The following is a 20,128-nucleotide window of genomic DNA, read 5'->3' as shown; positions in this document are numbered from 1 at the left end:
AAAAGTCAGACATGACTGAGCAACTGAAAAACAACAAATCTAATAATATTGGCTCAGACAATAAACGAATCTGCCTACCATGCTGGAGACCCAGGTTCGATTCCTGGGTCAGGAAGATCCCCTGGAGAAGGGAATGGCTAACCACTCCAGATTCTTGCCTAGAGAATCCCATGGGCAGAGAAGCCTGGTGGGCTACAGCCCATGGCATTGCAACAGAGTTAGACACGACTGAATGTCTAACACTTTTTCAATCTAATATTTAAATATTCTGGGAGAATTGGATTTGAAAGACTCTTATGCCAAATTTTTTGAAAGTAAAGAATGACTTTCTGATTTCAATATTTCCCTTCTAGTTCTTATTTTATCATTAATTCTTAATCTGTGATCATCTGGTATCACATTTTGTTTCCTGTAAAGTAGATAAGAGTTCCACACTAAAGAGTGAAGAAATGGACCTCTTTTCAGAAAAAAAATATGAACTTTATAATATTTCTACCAAATTTGCCTCTCATACACTTGGTTCCATCTTTTTTTCCTAAATTGATTGCTGGTAAATCTCCAGTGGCAAAAAGCAAAGGGCATTTTCTTCCTTTAAAAGCTCCATGACATTTAATATTCACAGGGTGGCATTAAACTAAGTGTTTAATTTGAGAGCCATACAATTGTAAAGGATAATTAACTATGATAATATATTCTCTGGTTACCACTTCATTTTTCAACTTACGATTTCCACGCTACATTTTGAATCAGGCACACAATCGGGACTATGAAAAAACCCAGCCAAAAGTGTGGACACACCAGAGCCATACTGCCCTGCAAATAAGCAGAGATAAGGGACATTTCAATAAGAATCTTTTAGTTTGCCAACAATGAGTGCCAAGAGCAGCTTTCAGTTTCCTCCCCGCCACAAAAAAAACAACCCGGAGATGTCAGGAAAGGCATGGATGTGAATCCATATGACTGCAGTCCTATGAATCTAGAACTACTAAATCAATTAAATAAACAGGTATATAAAACCTAAATATAGTATTAACTAACTTAATTTAATACCTTCATTGAAACGTTCAAAATGCAAAAAGGGAATCTCGAAAGCAGCAAGAGAGAAGTAAATCAGCACATACAAGGATCGTCAGTGAGATCACTAGCAGATTTCTCATCAGTAACACTACGGGCCAGAAGACATTGGGCCCATAAATTCAAAGTGCTAAAAGAAAACTCCTATCAAACAGAAACCCAGTTTCTGGCAAGACTGTCTTTCGAAAGCGAGAAGGAGAGATTTAGAGCACACTCACCTGTCCTGTCATCTCAGGAGCAACAGGAACAGTGGGCCAGAGGGAGGAGTAAACCGCAAAAAACCCCAGCCAAATCATTATGCTGCCCCAAATAGCGAAATGGGTGAACTGCAGACAGAAGAGCAGCATGCAAATACTTCAGCCTCCTCTACTTAAAAGGACATTTTTTAAAACGCTATTAATCAACTATCAAAATCCATTTGTCCAAACCGTAAGGTCTCATAGGAAGAAGTTGATAATTTTTCAATTTGTTGCTATCTTAGACTTCCTAACATCTTCCTCAGAATACTTTGCTATGAACTCAAGTATCAAAAACAACTGTACCTTGTTCACCCAAGCCAAGTGGTGTTGAGAGTCTTCAGTGAAAAGATCAACTCTCAATAGATGTGGTTCACTACAATTGGTGGGTGATTTAATGTGACTTGGGCTTCTGTCTGTTTATTAATACAAAGTTCTTTACAGTAAAAAAAAAAATTCAAATACAAATCATTGAGAGAGAAACATTTGAATGTATCATACTTGCTCCATGTGAATAACTGTGGAACAATGTCAGTAGTTGTGATCCTTAGACTGGCCGGAACTGGTAGGTCTTGTGTACGTATCAACTGTATATGCCATTCTGGCTGAGACCGCAGCTGAAGGACCACTGACCAGGCCTGAGTCTGGGAACTGCTGCCAGATTCTCCAATGATAGATGCTAAAATAGTAGACCCTTCTGTGGATCTGTGATCTGTTGCTTTGAGCAGCTGGTGTTAGCAGGGGAATAGGGAGGAAAACGACAAGGAGACCCATGTTCTACCCTTGGCCGCAGTGGGTACACCTCGTAAACTGAGCAGGCCCAAGATGGATTATCTGTACATAATGAGGCAACTGGCTAGACTAGACCAAATGTTCTCATCCTAAACGTTTTTGTTTAGTTGTCAAGTTGTGTTCGACTCTTTGAGACCCTGTCTACTGTAGCCCACCAGGTTCTTCTGTCCATGGGATTTCCCAGGCAAGAATACTCGAGTGGGCTGCAATTTCCTGCTCCAGGGGATCTTCCCAACTTGGGAATTGAACTTGTGTCTCCTGAATTGGCAGGAGGATTCTTTACCACTGAACCACCTGGGAAGCCCTCTTATCCTAATAGGATTTTGGTTCTTTTCCTCAATATTTTTTGCCCATTACTTAGTCATCTCTAGAGAAAAAACCCCAAATGTGCTACTTCTCAGAGTATATATTATTTGTTTAGGAGTCATTTTCAAGGGCACTTTTTCACACTCCTTAAAAATAACCTGTAACCCAAACAATTCTTTCTCCGATTAGAGTAAACAGAACTGGTCTCTTGAGAACTCTGTCTCGTGGTAACACAGATGGAGAAGAGGATCAGTTTGAAGCTATGAACTTCAGACTCTTCAGAACTGCAGTGAGTTTTCCTGTAAGAGTTCCCTTAGAGTCGACATCATGCATCATATGCAATGTGAGGTATTTCTGTGTGGCTTCGAGAGTATTTTCAGACGACTCTCTGTTGGGATCATCACATTCTGGGGGCTGCCAGCCCCCACTGCTGCTTAGAGCTGTGTTCTGTGTCTCTGCTCTTGCTTGCTTTCTGCACCTGATCGGTGACTTCCAGCATCACCCTCCTCCCCAGTGAAGACACTGCCTCCTCGGCCCTCCCTATAGGCAGGGCAGCATCAGCACAAAGGTGAGAAACAGGCCCTTCTCTCTCCTGCCTCCATCCCTACTCCTTCTTAGCCCCCAGGGGAGCTGGAAGGCAGGAGCCCAATCCATCTTAGGCCAGAAGAGATACCTCGTATAGTTCTAAGTGTGCTTTGGCCTTGAACTATTGCCTTATTCACAAATGAGGTTCAGTATATGCAGATGATGGAAGTATCTATGCTCCATGAATATGGTATAATACAATTCGATTGCCTTATGATTTGTAATAAAATATTTTTGTTCATAACTCCTTGGTTCCAACTTAGTGTTGGGGTCCAGTAGGGATGGTGGCAGTCAGAACTCTGAATTGATTGCATCAGAAAGGGAATATATCATACGCTGCATCAACTTAGTTCTTCAAAAGTGACAAACACATAAAAACTCATTTTCTCTCAGAAACTTTTTGAGCACAACTTGAGACACAACTTATTTATAGATGTAAATATGTATGTGCAGGTACACATATAATTTATTTAAACTATTGATGTCATAAAAACTAAAATTCTGCTTAATTTATCAGAAATTACACTTGTAATAGTATCCTGAGGAAATCATTACTCATATCTGTAAGTACATCTGTACTGATAACAGTATTGATTATATATCGTTTACAGTAACTAAAGTTAAAATAATTATTCTAAAAATAATGCAAAAATTTTTAATAAATAAAGTAATGCAAATAATAAGCATCCATGTGCTGAAACATTATTCCATCAATTAATAAGGCATAAAAATTAAAAATTTGGAAAAATATTAAATATCTGTCATTAAGTGAAAAAAAGCAATTTATAAAATATTAAGTACGTTATAATCTTGTTTTTATAGAGGGGTTGGGGAAGACTACATAGAACAAAGACAAAGAGTAGAAGCCAAAATGTCAACATCATTGACACTGAAAGGAATAAGCAATATGTATTTTTCTTTTTGTCTGTATTTGCTAAATTCTCTCTTATCATTCTGTACTTGGATAATAGTGAATTAAGGGTCTCAATTAATGTCATGATAAATTGAATCTGTTTCAAACGTAAAGCAGGAAAATGAATATTCCGCAGCCATTAGATGGCTAGTATGCCTTTCCTCTGGTTTAAATCATCATTCAAACATGTAACACAAGAAGTAAAATGTGGAGACCAGAAAAAAAATGCTTATTACTTTTCTGAAGCTGAAGAAGGACATCAGCGTGCCAACAACCATACTAGATTGAGGAAATATCTTAACAAATACTCACTTTATTCCAAGACATCGTCTCCAAACCAGCTTTCAGACAAACAGTGACAACAACATACTGTGCAATGGGAAGGGAAAGAGATAGGAGAAAAAGTATTAAAACTTTCCATCAGCATCTGCACCTCCACACCTGCTTCCTGACCCTCACCCCGTGGCTCTCCACCACGTCTGCGGAGCTGTGGTGTCAGTAGGCTGCTAAGTGTTTTGCTGCATTTTAATAATGGAGAAAATGCGACACTTTTCAGTAAGTGTTCCTCATTTAGCAGCTCTGTACCATATGATGAAAATCCACGCTTATGTCTTCAGCTCTTCTATTTATATTCTTTATGAACAGTGTGGAAGATCTGACTCAGATTAGAAGTGGATTGTAATATCTTGTGACTGTGCTGACCCTCAAAGCAAAACCTGCAAAACTATCATTTTGCTGACTAGATCAGAAAGATGATCACGCCCACTGGCCTTGAACTATGGCGGGGAAGCAAATATTTCTATCACTAAATTTCTGCCAACTCTACTGGGGATAAATAGGCAAGGCTTTTCAAGATTCACAATACCCTCTGATCCAGAAATTACACTTCTGGAAGATATAGTTACTTCTAAGATATAGTTAACTCATGAGCATAAAGGATCATCTTTGCAGCATTTTTCATACTGGCAAAGGATCCCAAACAACCTTCACATCCACTAAGTGGAGACTAGTTGAATAAATAATGGTGAGTTATCTACACAAGCAGCCCTGAAAGGTAGACTTTCATGGGCTGATTTGAAGCCATCACCAAGGCAAGTTATGTAATGACAAGACACAGAAGAGCACCCCCTGTATGAACAACAACAAATGGATATGAACTTCACATTTCTAGAAATAGAAATAATGCAATCATTGTAACAGTGCCTTCATGAAAAGTCACTACTGTCCTATAATGCTTTAATTGTTTCATTAAACACTAGGAAAAGTGATAATCTGCATGGGTGATCTTACCGTGTATATAAAATTCCCAAGAAACAAATAGTCTGTAGTGTAACCACTTTGCAAGACCATATCTGAAAAGTGAAAAAGTCATTTTTTAATCTTTGTAGAGTCTGAAACATAGATTTTTAAAATTTATTTTTACTAAAGGTACCCATACTGGACACCAACAATATTTATCAATGAATGGTCACATTTCTCAAGTGTTCTGTCAGTGACAACAATGCTTACTTTGCCTACCACAATTGTGATATTTTTTCATTTTCTTACTTCCTCCAAAGATAGATTTGCTGCTGCTGCTGCTCCTAAGTTGTGTCAGTCGTGTCCGACTCTGCGAGACCCCATAGATGGCAGCCCACCAGGCTCTGCCGTCCCTGGGATTCTCCAGGCAAGAACACTGGAGTGGGTTGCCATTTCCTTCTCCAATGCATGAAAGTGAAAAGTGAAAGTGAAGTCACTCAGTCGTGTCCGACTCTTAGCGACCCCATGGACTACAGCCTACCAAGCTCCTCTGTCCATGGGATTTTCCAGGCAAGAGTACTGGAGTGGGGTGCCATTGCTATTTAGAAACAAATAAATTGCAAGGAGTACATGAATATGATTATTAAGCCAGTGTCACATGCATCTAAACCATGTAGCCGAATCTATAAATTGAAAGTCCACAGACTTCCCTGGTGGTCCAGTGGCTAAGACTTTGTGCTCCCAATGCACGGGGCCAGGTTCAAGTCCTGGTCAGGGAACTAGATCCCACACGCCACAACTAAGACCCAGTGGAGCCAAATAAATAAATAGATAAGAATAAATATTTTTTAAGAAAAAGGAAGTTTTTTTAAAACAATCCAATTAGTTATGCCAAAAAGCAAGACAAGGATTCTAAGGATGTTTGTCATCACATTTTTCACACTATTTCTTCTCCAGGATAACTAAAATAATAAACCTAACATAACTTGAAGTTAAAATAGAATTTTCTAAAAAGAATTTCATACTTTTTAACTATTCTTAAATCTGTTATAAACTTACAAATTTCATTTTATAGGGTCAATATTATGTCAAGATTAGGATAATTTCTTAAGATCTTCTTTACACTTTTAAAAATTCTCAGTAAATATTGGTGGATGTGGTCCTGGTTGATATAGAAATTTTTAAGTGGGTATGAAGTTGTATCTCATCATCACGGTTTAAATTTTTTTGTTTGTTTAAATATTAATGATGTTGAGCATGTATTTATTAGTTATTTGTCTATCTTCTCTGGATAAATGTCTATTAAAATCCTTTGTACACTTAAAAAAATTTTAAGTCCCTGACCCTAACCCCAATTCAGGTAGCACACCCATATATTTGAGGCTCACGTATTTTCCTGATTTATGTTTTCTCCTGATTTAGAACTCACTAAAATGTGCAATGCCTACTCAGTCGCTCAGTCATGTTCAACTCTGCGAGCCTTTGGACTGTAGCCTGGATTCCCCTGGTGGTGCTGTTGGTAAGACCTTGCCTGCCAGTGCAGGAGATGCAGGAGAGGCCAGTTCCATCCCTGGGTCGGGAAGATCCCTTGGAGAAGGAAATGACAACCCACTCCAGTATTCTTGCCTAGAGAATCCCATGGACAGAGGAGCCTGGCAGGTTGCAGTCAATCAGTGCACAAAAAATCAGACATGCCTGAGGATGCATGCAATGGGTATGAAGTTGTATATCATCATGGTTTCAATTTTTTGTTTGTTTAAATATTAATGATGTTGAGCATGTATTTATTAGTTATTTGTCTATCTTCTCTGGATAAATGTCTATTAAAATCCTTTGTACATTTAAAAAAATTGGGTCATTTGTATTTTTATGTTGAGTTATAAATCTTCTCTATATACTCTGGAAACAAATCTTCAGTTATCTGTAACTTGTGTATCCTTTGCTCCATTCTGTGGATTGCATTTTCACTTTCAACTAATTTAACACTTTCCAGCTATTATTTCCTTGAATATTTTTTTTCTGCTTCATTGGTTTTCTCCTCTTGTTCTGGTATACCCATCGTGCTTCTGTTGGTGTGCGGAAAGGCATCTCATATTCTCTAATGCTGTGTTCATTTTTCTTCACTCTTTTATCTCTTGTCTTCAAACTGTGCTGTGCTAAGTCCCTTCAGTATTCTTCAACTCTTTTCGACCCTATGGACTGTAGCCCACCAGGCTCTTCTGTCCATGGGATTTCCCAGGTAGAATACTGGAGTGGATGGACATGCCCTCCTCCAGTGGATCATCCCAATCCAGGGATTGAACCCACGTCTCTTACATTTCCTGCATGAACAGGTGGGTTCTTTACCACTAGCACTGCCTGGCCCTTATTGTCTATTGGTCTAACTTCAAGTTTGCTAATCCTTTTTTCTTCCAGTTCAAATCTACTGTTGAGCCTCTCTAACACATTTTTCGAGTTTTTGGTACTTTTCAACTTCAGGGTTTTCATTCAGTTCTTTATCTATCTCCTTCCCTGGTTCTCTCTGGTAAATCAGTTGGCATATGATTTAGCTTATTGCTCTTAATGAAGAAGGGCTACTGTTTTTGAGAGTATCCTTAGACTTGAACTTTCCCCTACTTTGTTTTGAATAGTCATCTTATTTGGGAAAGAGTTTTGGAGCTCTTTTTTTACTACTGGCAAAATCTTGGACCCAGTATTTCTGTGCTAGTGGTCTAGCACAAAGCCACCAGTCTTCTTGGCTTGACTCTCCCAGAAATTCCCTGCCCTACGAGTGAGTTGTGATGAGAGTGGGCCCCAGGAGCCCAGGGTTCTTGGCCTGTCGTGCACGGGGTAGAAACTCTGTCCTGTGAATATTAGTTATGGTGAGAGTGACCAGGGGCCCAGGGTTCTTGGCCTGTCGTGCATGGGGTGCAATGTTAGTTGCCTGGGGGAAAGGGAGCTCTGTCTCGGCCACACCCATCAGAAATCTGGCCTCTTCAATCAGAGTTGGAGGGATGAGAAATGCTGGTGAGCTGCCCTTCCTGTGAGATGGGAACCCTTGACTGAGAGCTGAGAGGAGCAGTAGTCCCATATTCCTGTCTACATCTGCTTGGAGTGGACCTTTCGTCCGGCCAGGCTACCGTGGGGAAGGGAGGGAGAGGGTCATGGCTCAAGTGATGCAGACTCTTGATGCTCTTACTGAGTTTTAGACTGATCATCTTCCTTGCCTTTTGGATAATTTTCAGAGAATTCACAGAGTTGTGTTTTATAGTTTTGCAGGTTTGGTTTTTGAGGGTGAGGAGCACATCCAAGGAGCTCTTCACACTACCATTCTGAAAGTGGAACCAACTCTTTGTCAGCGTGTTACTTTGCTATATTGTTATCACTTGAAAATTTTGCTCATTTTTTTTTTGCTCATTTGTTTTATAAGGAATGCCCTTAGCAGTATAATGGACATAAACACACACAACCAAGGCTCAATAAAACAAAATATATTCCTAAGATTAGGATGGAGAAGGAAATGGCAACCCATTCCAGTGTTCTTGCCTGGAGAATCCCATGGACGGAGAAGCCTGGTAGGCTGCAGTCCATGGGGTCGCACAGAGTCGGACACGACTGAAGCAACTTGGCAGGCAGCAAGATTAGGACATGTTGTTAGTAATAGCCAATAAAAATTAAATCTGGTTAAAGGAAAATAATTGTATTTCACACCTTAATTTGTGGCTATGAGCCAATTATACATCAGTAACACACTTCATAAATATATCTCCTACTTCTGGATCTATTTATACACAAACCAGTTTGGCAAAACAGTTCACACATAGTGTTGTTTGGAAAACTGTATGTCTGGAAAAGGAGACCTAGTCCAATAATAAAATATAAGGTTAAATTTCTATACGGCCTGTTGGACTTGTTACAGTTTAAATTGAAGCATAAAGTTTGAGAAATGAAAGCAATAAATATAGTAGACCAAAGTTTCAAACTCACTGACAGAGGGAATCTATGACTCAGTAGAACTGTTGTGCTTTCTATCAGCCCTCCTGGCTCAAACATTTATTAAAAATTAACAATAAAAGCACTAAGTTACAAGTTATACATGTTAGAGGCAAGGAGAATGGGCTCTAAAGGCCATCTGTTAAATGTTCAAACTACAATCTGTTAACCAGATTATACTATTAGTTTAGGTGAATATATATAAACCTATGTTTTTAATCCTACTTCTGCTTTCTCTATCTGTAGACACACACACACAGAAAACAATGAAGTTACTACCATGCTCCAGCATTTTTGCGGGCAACCAGAAGAGAATGAATGAATGGACAATAGCATTTATACATTGAATCCAAAGCACCTAAAAGAAAACAAAGCAAGAAAATCAAGATAGTATCCAGGTCTAACTCTAAAAATATGTGATGTCATAAAGTTTATTTGCTGTGTGAAACACAGTTACAAAGCTAAAATGTCTTCCTGGAGACTAAAAATTTCCATATCTTTAGTCTCCTTTTAAAAGAAATGACTGTGAAATTATAGGATAATATCATTTGAAAAACATATTTAATAAATATAAATATGTAGAATTCAAAGATAATGTATTTATTATAAAAACATATAAAGGCTTTAATTATCTAGCAAAAAAGAACTAATTTAAAGAAATAATTAAAAAATACTTTCAATCTTTAAATTATAGTACTTAAAATATAATTTAATATCATATTTTATATTTTATATATTTTTATATAAATATAAAACATATTTAATAAAATATTTTATATTTATATATATTTTATATGTATTATTTTATACACCCTGTACTTTTATATCTATGCTCTGCCTGTGGTCAAAATAATGTTTAATATACCATTTACAGGCATACCTCAGAGATATTGCAGATTTGGTTCCAGACCACCACCACAATGCAAATATCATAATAAAGCAAATCACGTGATGCTTTTTAGTTTCCCAGTACACATAAAAGTTATGTTTACACTATATGTAATCTATTAAGTGTGCATTGTCTAAAAATAATGTATACACATCAGTGAAAAGGCTAGCCATCATCTGACAACACAGGTTTGCCACTAAACTTCAATTTGTAAAAAAAAAAAAATAGTATCTGCAAAGCACAATAAAATAAGGTATGCCTGCACAATTTTCTTAAAGGATATCTCAATAATATAATATCTCTGGGATCAATCAAAGAAGGGTGCACAAGGTGAGAATGTGACAGAAAAATAACAAAAACAAGTCTTTGTTCATTCAATTATAAATACACCAGTTGTTTTTTTTTTTTCATGCTTGCCAGGAAGACTTACAGATAAGGGACTAGAGGGAAAAAAAAAAAAGAGTATGGAAAAAACATCTTTGGCCCGAAGCACAAAGCAGCTTTTAGGAAAGAAGGTGGTTCAAACACAAAGTTAATGTCAGACTGGAAAACCTCAGGATTCACGGAACCTTAGGTAGAATGCAAAGAAATATGGCACAGGGCTGCATTCCTTGTTGTTTTTAAATTATTTTTCCTAAAGCATCAGAAAGGAAAGAGACAAAACCTTTTGGAGGGAAGTTGAAAGACCTGCAATAACCTTCTGCTTACCTTTATGTTGAAAATATCACCTGTCTGAGAAATTCTGTAGAGTTGTGGGTACCTGAGCAGGCTCTCCTGACTACAACACCGTTCAAAGATTCCGAGAGTAAAGGGTGGCAGTGACGTGAAAATCTACATAGGAAACAAGAACCTATTAAAAAGAGCTTTCAGTCTGTATCTGAGTGAGTGCTGTGCCAATGTCATCTTCTTGGCTCTGATAATGTACTGCAATTACTAAGGTATCATTGTGCCGGAAGCTGGGTGAGACACCTGGTGGTTGTCGTTTAGTCCCTTCTGTTGTGTCCAGCTCTTTAGAAACCCCATGGACTTCAGCCTTCCAGGCTCCTCTGTCCATGGGATTCTCCAGGCAAGAATACTGAAATGAGTTGCTGTGCCCTCCTCCAGGGTATCTTCCCAAACCAAGGGTAGAACCCAAGTCTCTTACATCTCCTGCATTAGCAGGCAGGTTCTTTACCTCTAGAGCAACCTGGGAAGCCCTTATTATGGGACTGCTGCTGCTGCTAAGTCGCTTCAGTTGTGTCCGACTCTGTGCGACCCCATAGATGGCAGCCTGCCAGGCTCCCCCGTCCCTGGGATTCTCCAGGCAAGAACACTGGAGTAGGTTGCCATTTCCTTCTCCAATGTATGAAAGTGAAAGGTAAACGTGAAGTCGCTCAGTCGTGTCCGACTCTTAGCGACCCCATGGACTGCAGCCTACCCGGCTGTTCCGCCCATGGGATTCTCCAGGCAAGAGTACTGGAGTGGGGTGCCATTGCCTTCTCCGTATTATGGGACTAATTCATCCTTATTGTTAAAAGTGTGACTTACGTAAGGAATTTCCCCAGTATCTTGTGTAATAGGTCTTCCCCAACAGGCTAATGGGAATACAAACTGTTCCTAGCCCTGAGAGAGCTCCAGAAATCTAGCCCGCTGCTTTCCAGTGGCTTCCCTGGTGGCTCAGACAGTAAAGAATGTGCCTGCAATGCAGGAGACCTGTGTTTCCCTGAGTTCTGAGTACACTTTTCTCATGCACATACAGATAAATCCTCAACCAGAGGCTCAAGGGAACAGCTACACATTTCCAGAAACACTGTCTCTGTATTTCTCTGTGTCTGCAACTCTTTCCCTCTCTCCATTTCTCAGTGCAGTTTGCCTGCCTCTGATATTCTGTCTGGCAAATTCTAGCTTTCTTGGCTCACTGAACTCCACCCTCTGTATCTTCAGCTCAGTAAAGACAGCCGGGCTCCCCTGTGGGCCCATCTTCCTTCACTTTGGCCTATAAACAGGCCTGCTCTTGGGGATCACGCAATGAGCCGCCTGGCATCTAGTGCCTGAAAACTATTGTTTCATACATTTTTTCTGCTATTCTAGTTTTTCTGTGGGAGGGTAATTCCTATAGCAGTTAGTCATGCATAAGCAGTAGCAGAAATAATATAAAACCTCTAGAAGTAGCATGACAACTCATATAAATTTAGTTCTCAAATAAGTAGACAGACTCCATCTCCAGCATTGCCAGTAACTATTATTTGGAATGTCCTGGTCTTCATTTTTTTTCACCTGTAAAATATACTTGTAATGGGATGAAAGTTAATAAGTCAATGGATATTTAATAAGCATGTCATCATATTTTATCCTCATAATTATTTAAATTTTACACTGGAGTTCCACTTGGCAAGATTCCATTGGTCAGTAGCTGTGGCTTATGTATTCGTAGGGATTGTTCTCATCCAGAGGAGAGACTCTGCCACTCTCTACTCCTGTCTCTAGTGAAACTTCAAAGAAAGTTTATCAATATTTCCCTTTGGGACCAAGAGCCTGGCAGAGACAACTCTACACAGGACCCAAGCTTCCCTGGTGTAGTGCTCTGACCAAATACACCCAGCCACTGGCACTCCCATGACTGTAAATATGCATAGCAGCATTGAGCACCCAATGACTTCTATTCAGTAACTTCAGGCTGTTCTGGAATTTCAGCTCCCAGAGGACAGACCTTTAGGAGTAAGGGCACAGAGCATGCAGAGTATAATGTCACCGCAATAACACAGTGCACGAGAGAGGTCATGGGATACTTGCTGGGAGCCTCATTTTTCTGTTACGTTTCCTAACTTCTAACCCTTTGGTGGAATAATAACACAAGAAAAATAAAGCAAAAATTAAAAGGTCATGTGGGTAAAAAGCCACTCAGCTTTACTATTTAACAAACATCTAGTTTTTGAATTCAAAATAATTCAAGTAATGGTATGGGATTATTTATTATTAGAAGATTCCATTAAAATGGAAAATTGTATTTACTATAGGCTTGATATAAAAATTCAGCATTTGGTACAAGCACAGCGTGTTCTATCTCCGTAAATACAAATTTTCTACCAAGAGGCTTAAGAGGACATTGAATTACACTATAAACACACACACATACACACAGACACATAGAGATAAATGTAAATTATATGTATTAAGTGCAATGGGTTTTAGGAAGAGTTCAGCAATTTTTACTTGACTTAAAAATACGAAAATGTTGTACAGCCAGAGTTAGAAAGATTCTGAAATATCAATATTATAAAAAATACATTGCAAATAAATGTGTGTGTATGCTTGCTAAGTCTCTAGTTGTGTCTGACTGTTTGCAACCCATGCACTGTGACCCGCCAGGCTCCTCTATCCATGGAGATTCTCCAGGCAAGAATACTGAAGTGGGTTGCCATGCCCTCCTCCAGAGGATCTTCCCAACCAAGGGATCAAACCCTTGTCTCTTACATCTCCTGCATTGGCAGGCCGATTCCTTACTACTAGCGCCACCTGGGAAATATCATGTAGTTACTATAAAATGATCTGCAATGATTGAAACCATGTGTGGGGAGTTTGTGCTTCTGCAGGATGTGTGGCAGCAACAGAGGCCCTAAAGATGTATGTGAGCCATGGATGCAGATGAAGGACTTAGCTCCGCATCCCAGACACAAACAGTGCAGCCCCGCATGCCATCAGAGAGAGAGAGAGGGAGAGTGCTTACTCACCACATTGTACAAGCTGATGCACCAACGTTCAAATATAATCTGCCCAGAAAATCCATTAACAATGGCGAACCAAAGCTGAAAGAGAAGGAAGCCAAGTGCACCGCTATGTCAGTGCTGACCTACATACACTCATATAGGAAAGTCACTCTGGAAAACAATTTGGTATACACTTACCATACAACTCAGCAAATGTACACTTGGACACTCTCCTTAGATAAGTGAAAACTTGTGTTTACACATAAACCTATGCACATGTTCAGAGCAGCTTTATTCATGATGGCTCCAAACTGGAACCAATCTAAATGTCCTTCGACAAGTGAATAGTGAACAAGTGACAGCCACCTGTGCCGTGGAGTACTACACAGAGGTCAAGAGGAAGAACGATTGCTCGTGCAGCAACTTGGATGGATCGGAAACGAGTTATATTGAGGGGAAAAATGCAGTCTCAAAAGTTACATGGTATATGATTGCACTTTTAGAGAATTCTTGAAAGAACTCCGTTACAGGAAAAGAGAATAGATGAGCTACTGCCAGTCAGAGTGGGTGTGAATATACAGGGGTAGCATGAGGCAGATCCTGCGGCGATGAGGCGAGTTTGTATCTTTCATTGGAACAGGTCTGTATCTTGATTACTCTGGTAGTTACATGAGTCTACACAGGGATAAAAGGACAGAGAGTGACACGCATGCACACACACACACATGTGCAAAGCTGATGAAAGCTGGATAAGTTCTGAATGAGTCATACCAATATCAGTTTCCTGGTTTCAGATTATCCTGTGGTTTTATATAAGGTGCTATCTTTGGGAGAAACTCAGTGAAGGGTTCACAAGAACTCTGGTAAATATTTTTTATAACTTCTTCTGATCTATAATTATTTCAAAATAAAATGTTTAAAAATGTGTTTCCACAGCCAAATTTCAAGCTTACACAGATATTTTTAAAGTCAGGATGGTAGTTAGAAGATTCACTCCCATATTTTGGCTATTGTAGATAATGTGCCCATCAACAGATGAAGAGATAAAGAAGATGTGGTATGTATATACAAAAGATATTACTCAGCCATAAAAAAGAAAACAATTCTGTCATTTGCAACAACAGGGATGGACCTATAACGTATTATGCTAAGTGAAATGTCAGACAGAAATACAAATACTCTATGTTATCACTTATGCGTGGAATCTAAAAAAGACAACAAACTAGTAAATATAACTAAAGGAAGCAGACTCACAGATACAGAGAACAAACTAGTGGTTACCAGTGGGGAGAGGCAAGTCGGGAGGGGTGAGGAAGGGGCATGGGAATAAGAGACACGAACTACACTGTGTAAAATAAGTGTGTACACTTGAAATGAATATAATACTGTAAATCAACCATTAAAATGAATTTTAATCCATTAAAAACTAATAAGTAATCATTTTAAATTCAATAAGTAGCAAAGATATATTGTTTAGTACAAGGAAATACAGCCATTATTTTATAATAACTTTAAGTGGAATATAATCTGTAAAACTACTGAATCACTATGTTCTACACCTGAAACTGTAATATTGTGAATCAATGATCCTTCAGTAATAAAAGATTCACCCCAAAGTCCCATTACCCTTATACACGACACACTAGAGAAAACACGCTTTCTCAGAGGCAATAAAGGCATGACAAACACTCAGATTCCATGAAAAATGCAGTTATGGAACTCTTCTTTGGTCCACTTTCAGGAAAAAAAAGAGGCCCTGCTGCCCGGTGCTCTGCCAGTGCAGAGGCTGGGAGTCGGGGCAGGCGGAGGGCTGGCTGCAGCGTGGGAGCCACAGCTCCGCAGCCCCCAGCACGGAAGGAGAGCGGGTACAGGTTCTTTCCATGTTATCTTCTTGACATGGAAGCAACACTTATGAGGTTTTCTTGTTCCACTTGCTTTAGCCACCAGGGCTAAGTACAGCCGAGACAAAAGGAAAGAGCTGGTGTTTGGAAGAACAAGGCCCATCCCGGCCCCTAGTGGGATGCTAGGAAGACAAACAACAGCCTTGGAACCAGATTTCCAGCGTCAGGAGGAAAACAGTTCAAAAACCCAGAGATTTCTGATGCCTCTGATCACTAGAAGGATCTGGAGCTGGCAGAGACACACTTTGGTTCCAAATAGGACTTGCTTATTCTTTTAAACAACAGATTAAGTCATCGTGATGTTGTGACATATTTTGCTTGCCATTTTTTATTAAATCGATTTTATGTGAGCCACAACTTAAGGCAGCATTATGTAACAGTACTTAGGGAGATAAATAAGGAAAACGCTAAACTATCAAGCTCCACATCAAAGACAAGACCTCACACCTCAAGGAAAGAAAGCATTCCTTACCTCGATGATGTATAACACGACATTCTTATAGAAACAATACAGTATGCATTTGGTCACTCGAAAATAATTCCAAGCTCCATGAACCAACAGAAGCTTCTCCAAGTAGCTAAACTAAAAGACAGAAATAACGATCAATGAAGTTCAAAGGAACCTACCATTTAGTGACAAACCCCACAAAACGTCATTTTCCCAGGGTTCGCACCTCAGCAGTTCCCACTCCCGAGGACAGAGCAGAATGAAACCTACTCCCAGACAACCTGACATGACTGTTCACTATAAAGGAGTTTTTCAGATCTCTGTGAAATTAACTTTTCTTATTATTAAAATAAATAAATAAACATCACTTTTCTACCCAGCAAATCTTGCTTGCATTTTCACTTGTCACATACAAGGCTTAGAATTTGATCTGATCCACGTCTAGGACCTTAATTGTGAGAAGGGACTCAGAATTACTTAATGAAATAAGATCCTGGAAGCAAGAACATCAGTCACTGATTTTTCTGTCTGATCAGGTGCATGTAATAAAGTCTTATAGGAATCAGTTCCCCCCATTTCCTATAGTAAACATATAAAGAGAAAAATTAAAGTTAAAAAGGAGGTAACATGTGATTTCTGCAGCACCCCTCAGCTGCTTTCCCTCATCTGGGTTTTCCTTTTCTGTAACACTCAACATCTTCAAACTAAGTGAGCAGGGCTCACTGTTCACCTTGTTCACTGATGGATCCCAAACACCCAGGAACATGCCTAGGGTGTGAGAGGCATTCAGTAAACATTTTTTTTTTAGGATGAATGAATATTCAGGAGCATTATTCTACCAAACAAGGCAATTTAGTAATTTAGTGACTATGAAAATTAAATACTGACTTTAGAGTGACATAAGTTGGTATACATGGGGGAAAAAAACCCAGCTTTTCAAAAAAGATTGCTCAAGAGTTTGGAACAGGATGGTCAGGATGGGGAGGGACATGACGAGTCATAAGATACATAGCTACACTGAAACAAGTGAATTCAAGAGGGATGGCTTTTGTTTTCACCTAGAACTTGATATGAAAAGTCATTATAGACAACATTACTATTTTTGGCTTTGCAATGATTTATTTACAGGGAGAAAAAAAGGACATTCTAAGTCAAAGTTGTATTTCTTGGGATGGTTTTAAAACATTAAGAAGTTTAGAGAGGAAGAAGGGAAAAATTTACCCTTTTCTGAAAATAAAAAGATCTAGGCTGTGAGCAAAGTGTTACACTGGTCCTCTCTGAGGAAGTGAGAGTCATGTGCTGCAAGAGGTGAAAAGGAAAGACAACAGACCCTCGGCAGCAGCCCATCTAAGGGCGGGGGGATGGGACAGACATAGGAGAATGTCCGCTATGGCGCTGAGGACAACATGCGAGGGAGTATGAAATGGCCCACACCATGGCGGACACCCTCTCCCTCTCTCCAGTCAAAGTTACTTTCAAGGAAAAGTGAGACAGAAAACATCTGATGGGGCTCAAAGTGGTTTCCTTAACCTGAAATAGCCTGTTAATAAAAAGGGGGGCAGAGCATGAGTCAGACCAGTGGCTTGCATCAGTGCCTGGCTTCGTGAGGGGACTTAGGTGGGTGGAAGGGAGAAAAGAAAGCCCTGGGATCCCGCACTTTCTGTCTGATCATGATTGCAGCTGCAATTCTAAACCCCTGCAAGATATGGTATAAAAAGAGAAGTGGCAGAGGAACTAAAGCAACTCTTGATGAAGGTGAAAGAGGAGAATGAAAAAGCCGGCTTGAAACTCAATGTTTTAAAAACTAAGATCATGGCATCCAGTCCCATCACTTCATGGCAAATAGAAAGGGGAAAAGTGGAAACAGTGACAGATTTTGTTTTCTTGGGCTCCAGAATAACTGTGGATGGTGACTGCAGCCACAAAATCAAAAGATGCTTGCTCCTTAGAAGGAAAGCTATGACAAACCTAGACAGTGTATGCAGAGACATTACTTTGCCAATAAAGGCCCATATAGTCAAAGCTATGATTTTTCCAGTAGTTATGTACATATGTGAGAATTGGACCATAAAGAAGGCTGAGCACCCAAGAAATGATGCTTTCGAACTGTGGTGGTGGAGAAGACTCTTGAGAGTCCCTTGGACAGCAAGGAGATCAAACCAGTCAATCCTATAGGATATCAACCCTGAATATTCATTGGAAGGACTGACGCTGAAGCTTCAACACTTTGGCCACCTGATGGGAAGAGCCAACTCATTGGAAAGACCCTGATGCTTGGAAAGACTGAGGGCAAGAGGAGAAGGAGGCAACAGAGGATGAGCTGGTTGAAGGGCATCACTGCCTCAGTGGACATGAATCTGAGCAAACTCTGGGAACAGTGAAGGACATGGAAGCCTGGCGTGCTTCAGTCCAGGGAATCACAAAGGGTCAGACACGACTTAGCAACTGAACAACAAGTTTAAAAGAAAGGGTTTCCCAGGAGACTCAGTGGTAAAGAATCTGCCTGTAATTCAGGAGAAGCCAGAGACACAGATTTGATCCCTGGGTCAGGAAGATTCCTTGGAGGAGGAAATGGCAACCCACTACAGTATTCTTGCCTGGGAAATCCCATGGATAGAGGACCCTGGTGGGTTACAGTTACGGGGTCGCAAAGAGTCAGACACAACTGAGCACACACACAAGGTAAAACATAGTGTTTAGAGATGTACAATTGGATACATTGTAAAGACATAGAGGGACTTTAAGATGCACATAACTATGTGAAAGGAGCCAGTGTGAAAACACTGCTGTGTGATTCTAACTAGACATTATGGAAAAGGCAAAACTACGGAAGCAGTAAAAAGATCAGTGGTTTCCAAGAGTTACTGCAAAGGGTGAAGATGAATAGGTGAGGGTTTTAGGGAAGTGAGGCCGCTCTGTGTGATACTATAATGTGGATACATGTCATTGTACATTTGTCCAGACCCATAGAATGTACAACACAAGGGAAAATCCTAGTGTAAACTATGGGCCTTGGGTGATAATGACCTGTCCTGTAGGTTCATCAGTTATAACACATGAACTGCTCTGGTAAAGGATGTTGTTAACAGGGAAGGCTGAGGGGGCGGGGGCTGGGGGTGTACAGGAAATACCTGTACTTTCTGTTCCATTTTGCTGTGAACATAAAACTGCTCTAAATAAACAAAGCTGAATTTTTTTAAATGTCTGCCAAAAGGCAGTAGTATCTCCATAAGAAAAAGTGTGTGGGGGGGGGAAAGAATAGGGATATTTTAAGTATTTATCAAGAGATACCACAAAGCAAAGCACATACAGATTGGAGAGACTGGGGACCTGGTTATATGAGCAGAACTACAGAATCTTAGCAGCAGCAGTTTTGAAAACTTCCAAGCTGGAAAGGGAAGGCCTTTACTGCTGCAAGGGCTTCCCAGGTGGCACCAGTGGTAGAGAACCCTCCTGTCAATGCAGGAGATGTAAGAGATGTGGGTTCGATCCCTGGGATGGGAAGAGCCCCTGGAGAAGGGCAAGGTAAACCATTCTAGTACTCTCGCCTGAAGAACCCCATGGACAAAGGTGCCTGGCAGGCTACAGTCTAGAGGGTCCCAAAGAGTCAAACACAACTGAAGCAACTTAGCACGTATGCATGCATTACTGCTGCAAAATGCATCAGCTCAAAACCAAGGAGATAGGGTAGAACCTCTGCATTCCATTACAAGCTAATCACTAAATGGATGTTGCCCATAAGTTTAGTTTAGTTAGTTCAGTTGCTCAGTCGTGTCTGACTCTTTGCGACCCCATGAATCACAGCACACCAGGCCTCCCTGTCCATCACCAACTCCCGGAGTTCATTCAGACTCACGTCCATCGAGTCAGTGATGCCATCAAGCCATCTCATCCTCTGTCGTCCCCTTCTCCTCCTGCCCTTAATCCCTCCCAGCATCAGAGTCTTTTCCAATGAGTCAACTCTTCGAATGAGGTGGCCAAAGTACTGGAGTTTCAGCTTTAGCATCATTCCTTCCAAAGAAATCCCAGGGCTGATCCCCTTCAGAATGGACTGGTTGGATCTCCTTGCAGTCCAAGGGACTCTCAA

At 40.1% G+C, this 20,128-nt stretch overlaps 1 protein-coding gene across 3 annotated transcripts in view; it reads right to left on the bottom strand.

Moving 5' to 3' along the window:
- The window catches only part of LOC536660 (phospholipid-transporting ATPase IB-like), a 95,803-nt gene that overhangs the window by 10,969 nt on the left and 64,706 nt on the right, over nucleotides 1-20,128 (bottom strand). For 2 of the 3 annotated variants that reach the window (XM_059892238.1, XM_025000082.2), the window contains exons 27-34: nucleotides 16,066-16,176; nucleotides 13,717-13,791; nucleotides 10,715-10,837; nucleotides 9,397-9,475; nucleotides 5,197-5,258; nucleotides 4,219-4,275; nucleotides 1,293-1,400; nucleotides 725-813 (exon numbers count right to left, since the gene is read on the bottom strand). In XM_059892238.1, coding sequence (XP_059748221.1) covers nucleotides 725-813; nucleotides 1,293-1,400; nucleotides 4,219-4,275; nucleotides 5,197-5,258; nucleotides 9,397-9,475; nucleotides 10,715-10,837; nucleotides 13,717-13,791; nucleotides 16,066-16,176 — 704 coding nt within the window. The remainder of the gene's footprint in view (nucleotides 1-724; nucleotides 814-1,292; nucleotides 1,401-4,218; nucleotides 4,276-5,196; nucleotides 5,259-9,396; nucleotides 9,476-10,714; nucleotides 10,838-13,716; nucleotides 13,792-16,065; nucleotides 16,177-20,128) is intronic. The other variant, XM_059892239.1, reaches the window with a different exon arrangement.

The sequence above is a fragment of the Bos taurus genome, chromosome 12 (assembly GCF_002263795.3).
Source record: "Bos taurus isolate L1 Dominette 01449 registration number 42190680 breed Hereford chromosome 12, ARS-UCD2.0, whole genome shotgun sequence".
Classification (NCBI taxonomy): Eukaryota; Metazoa; Chordata; class Mammalia; order Artiodactyla; family Bovidae; genus Bos; species Bos taurus.
This window is presented reverse-complemented; position numbering and strand designations above follow the sequence as displayed.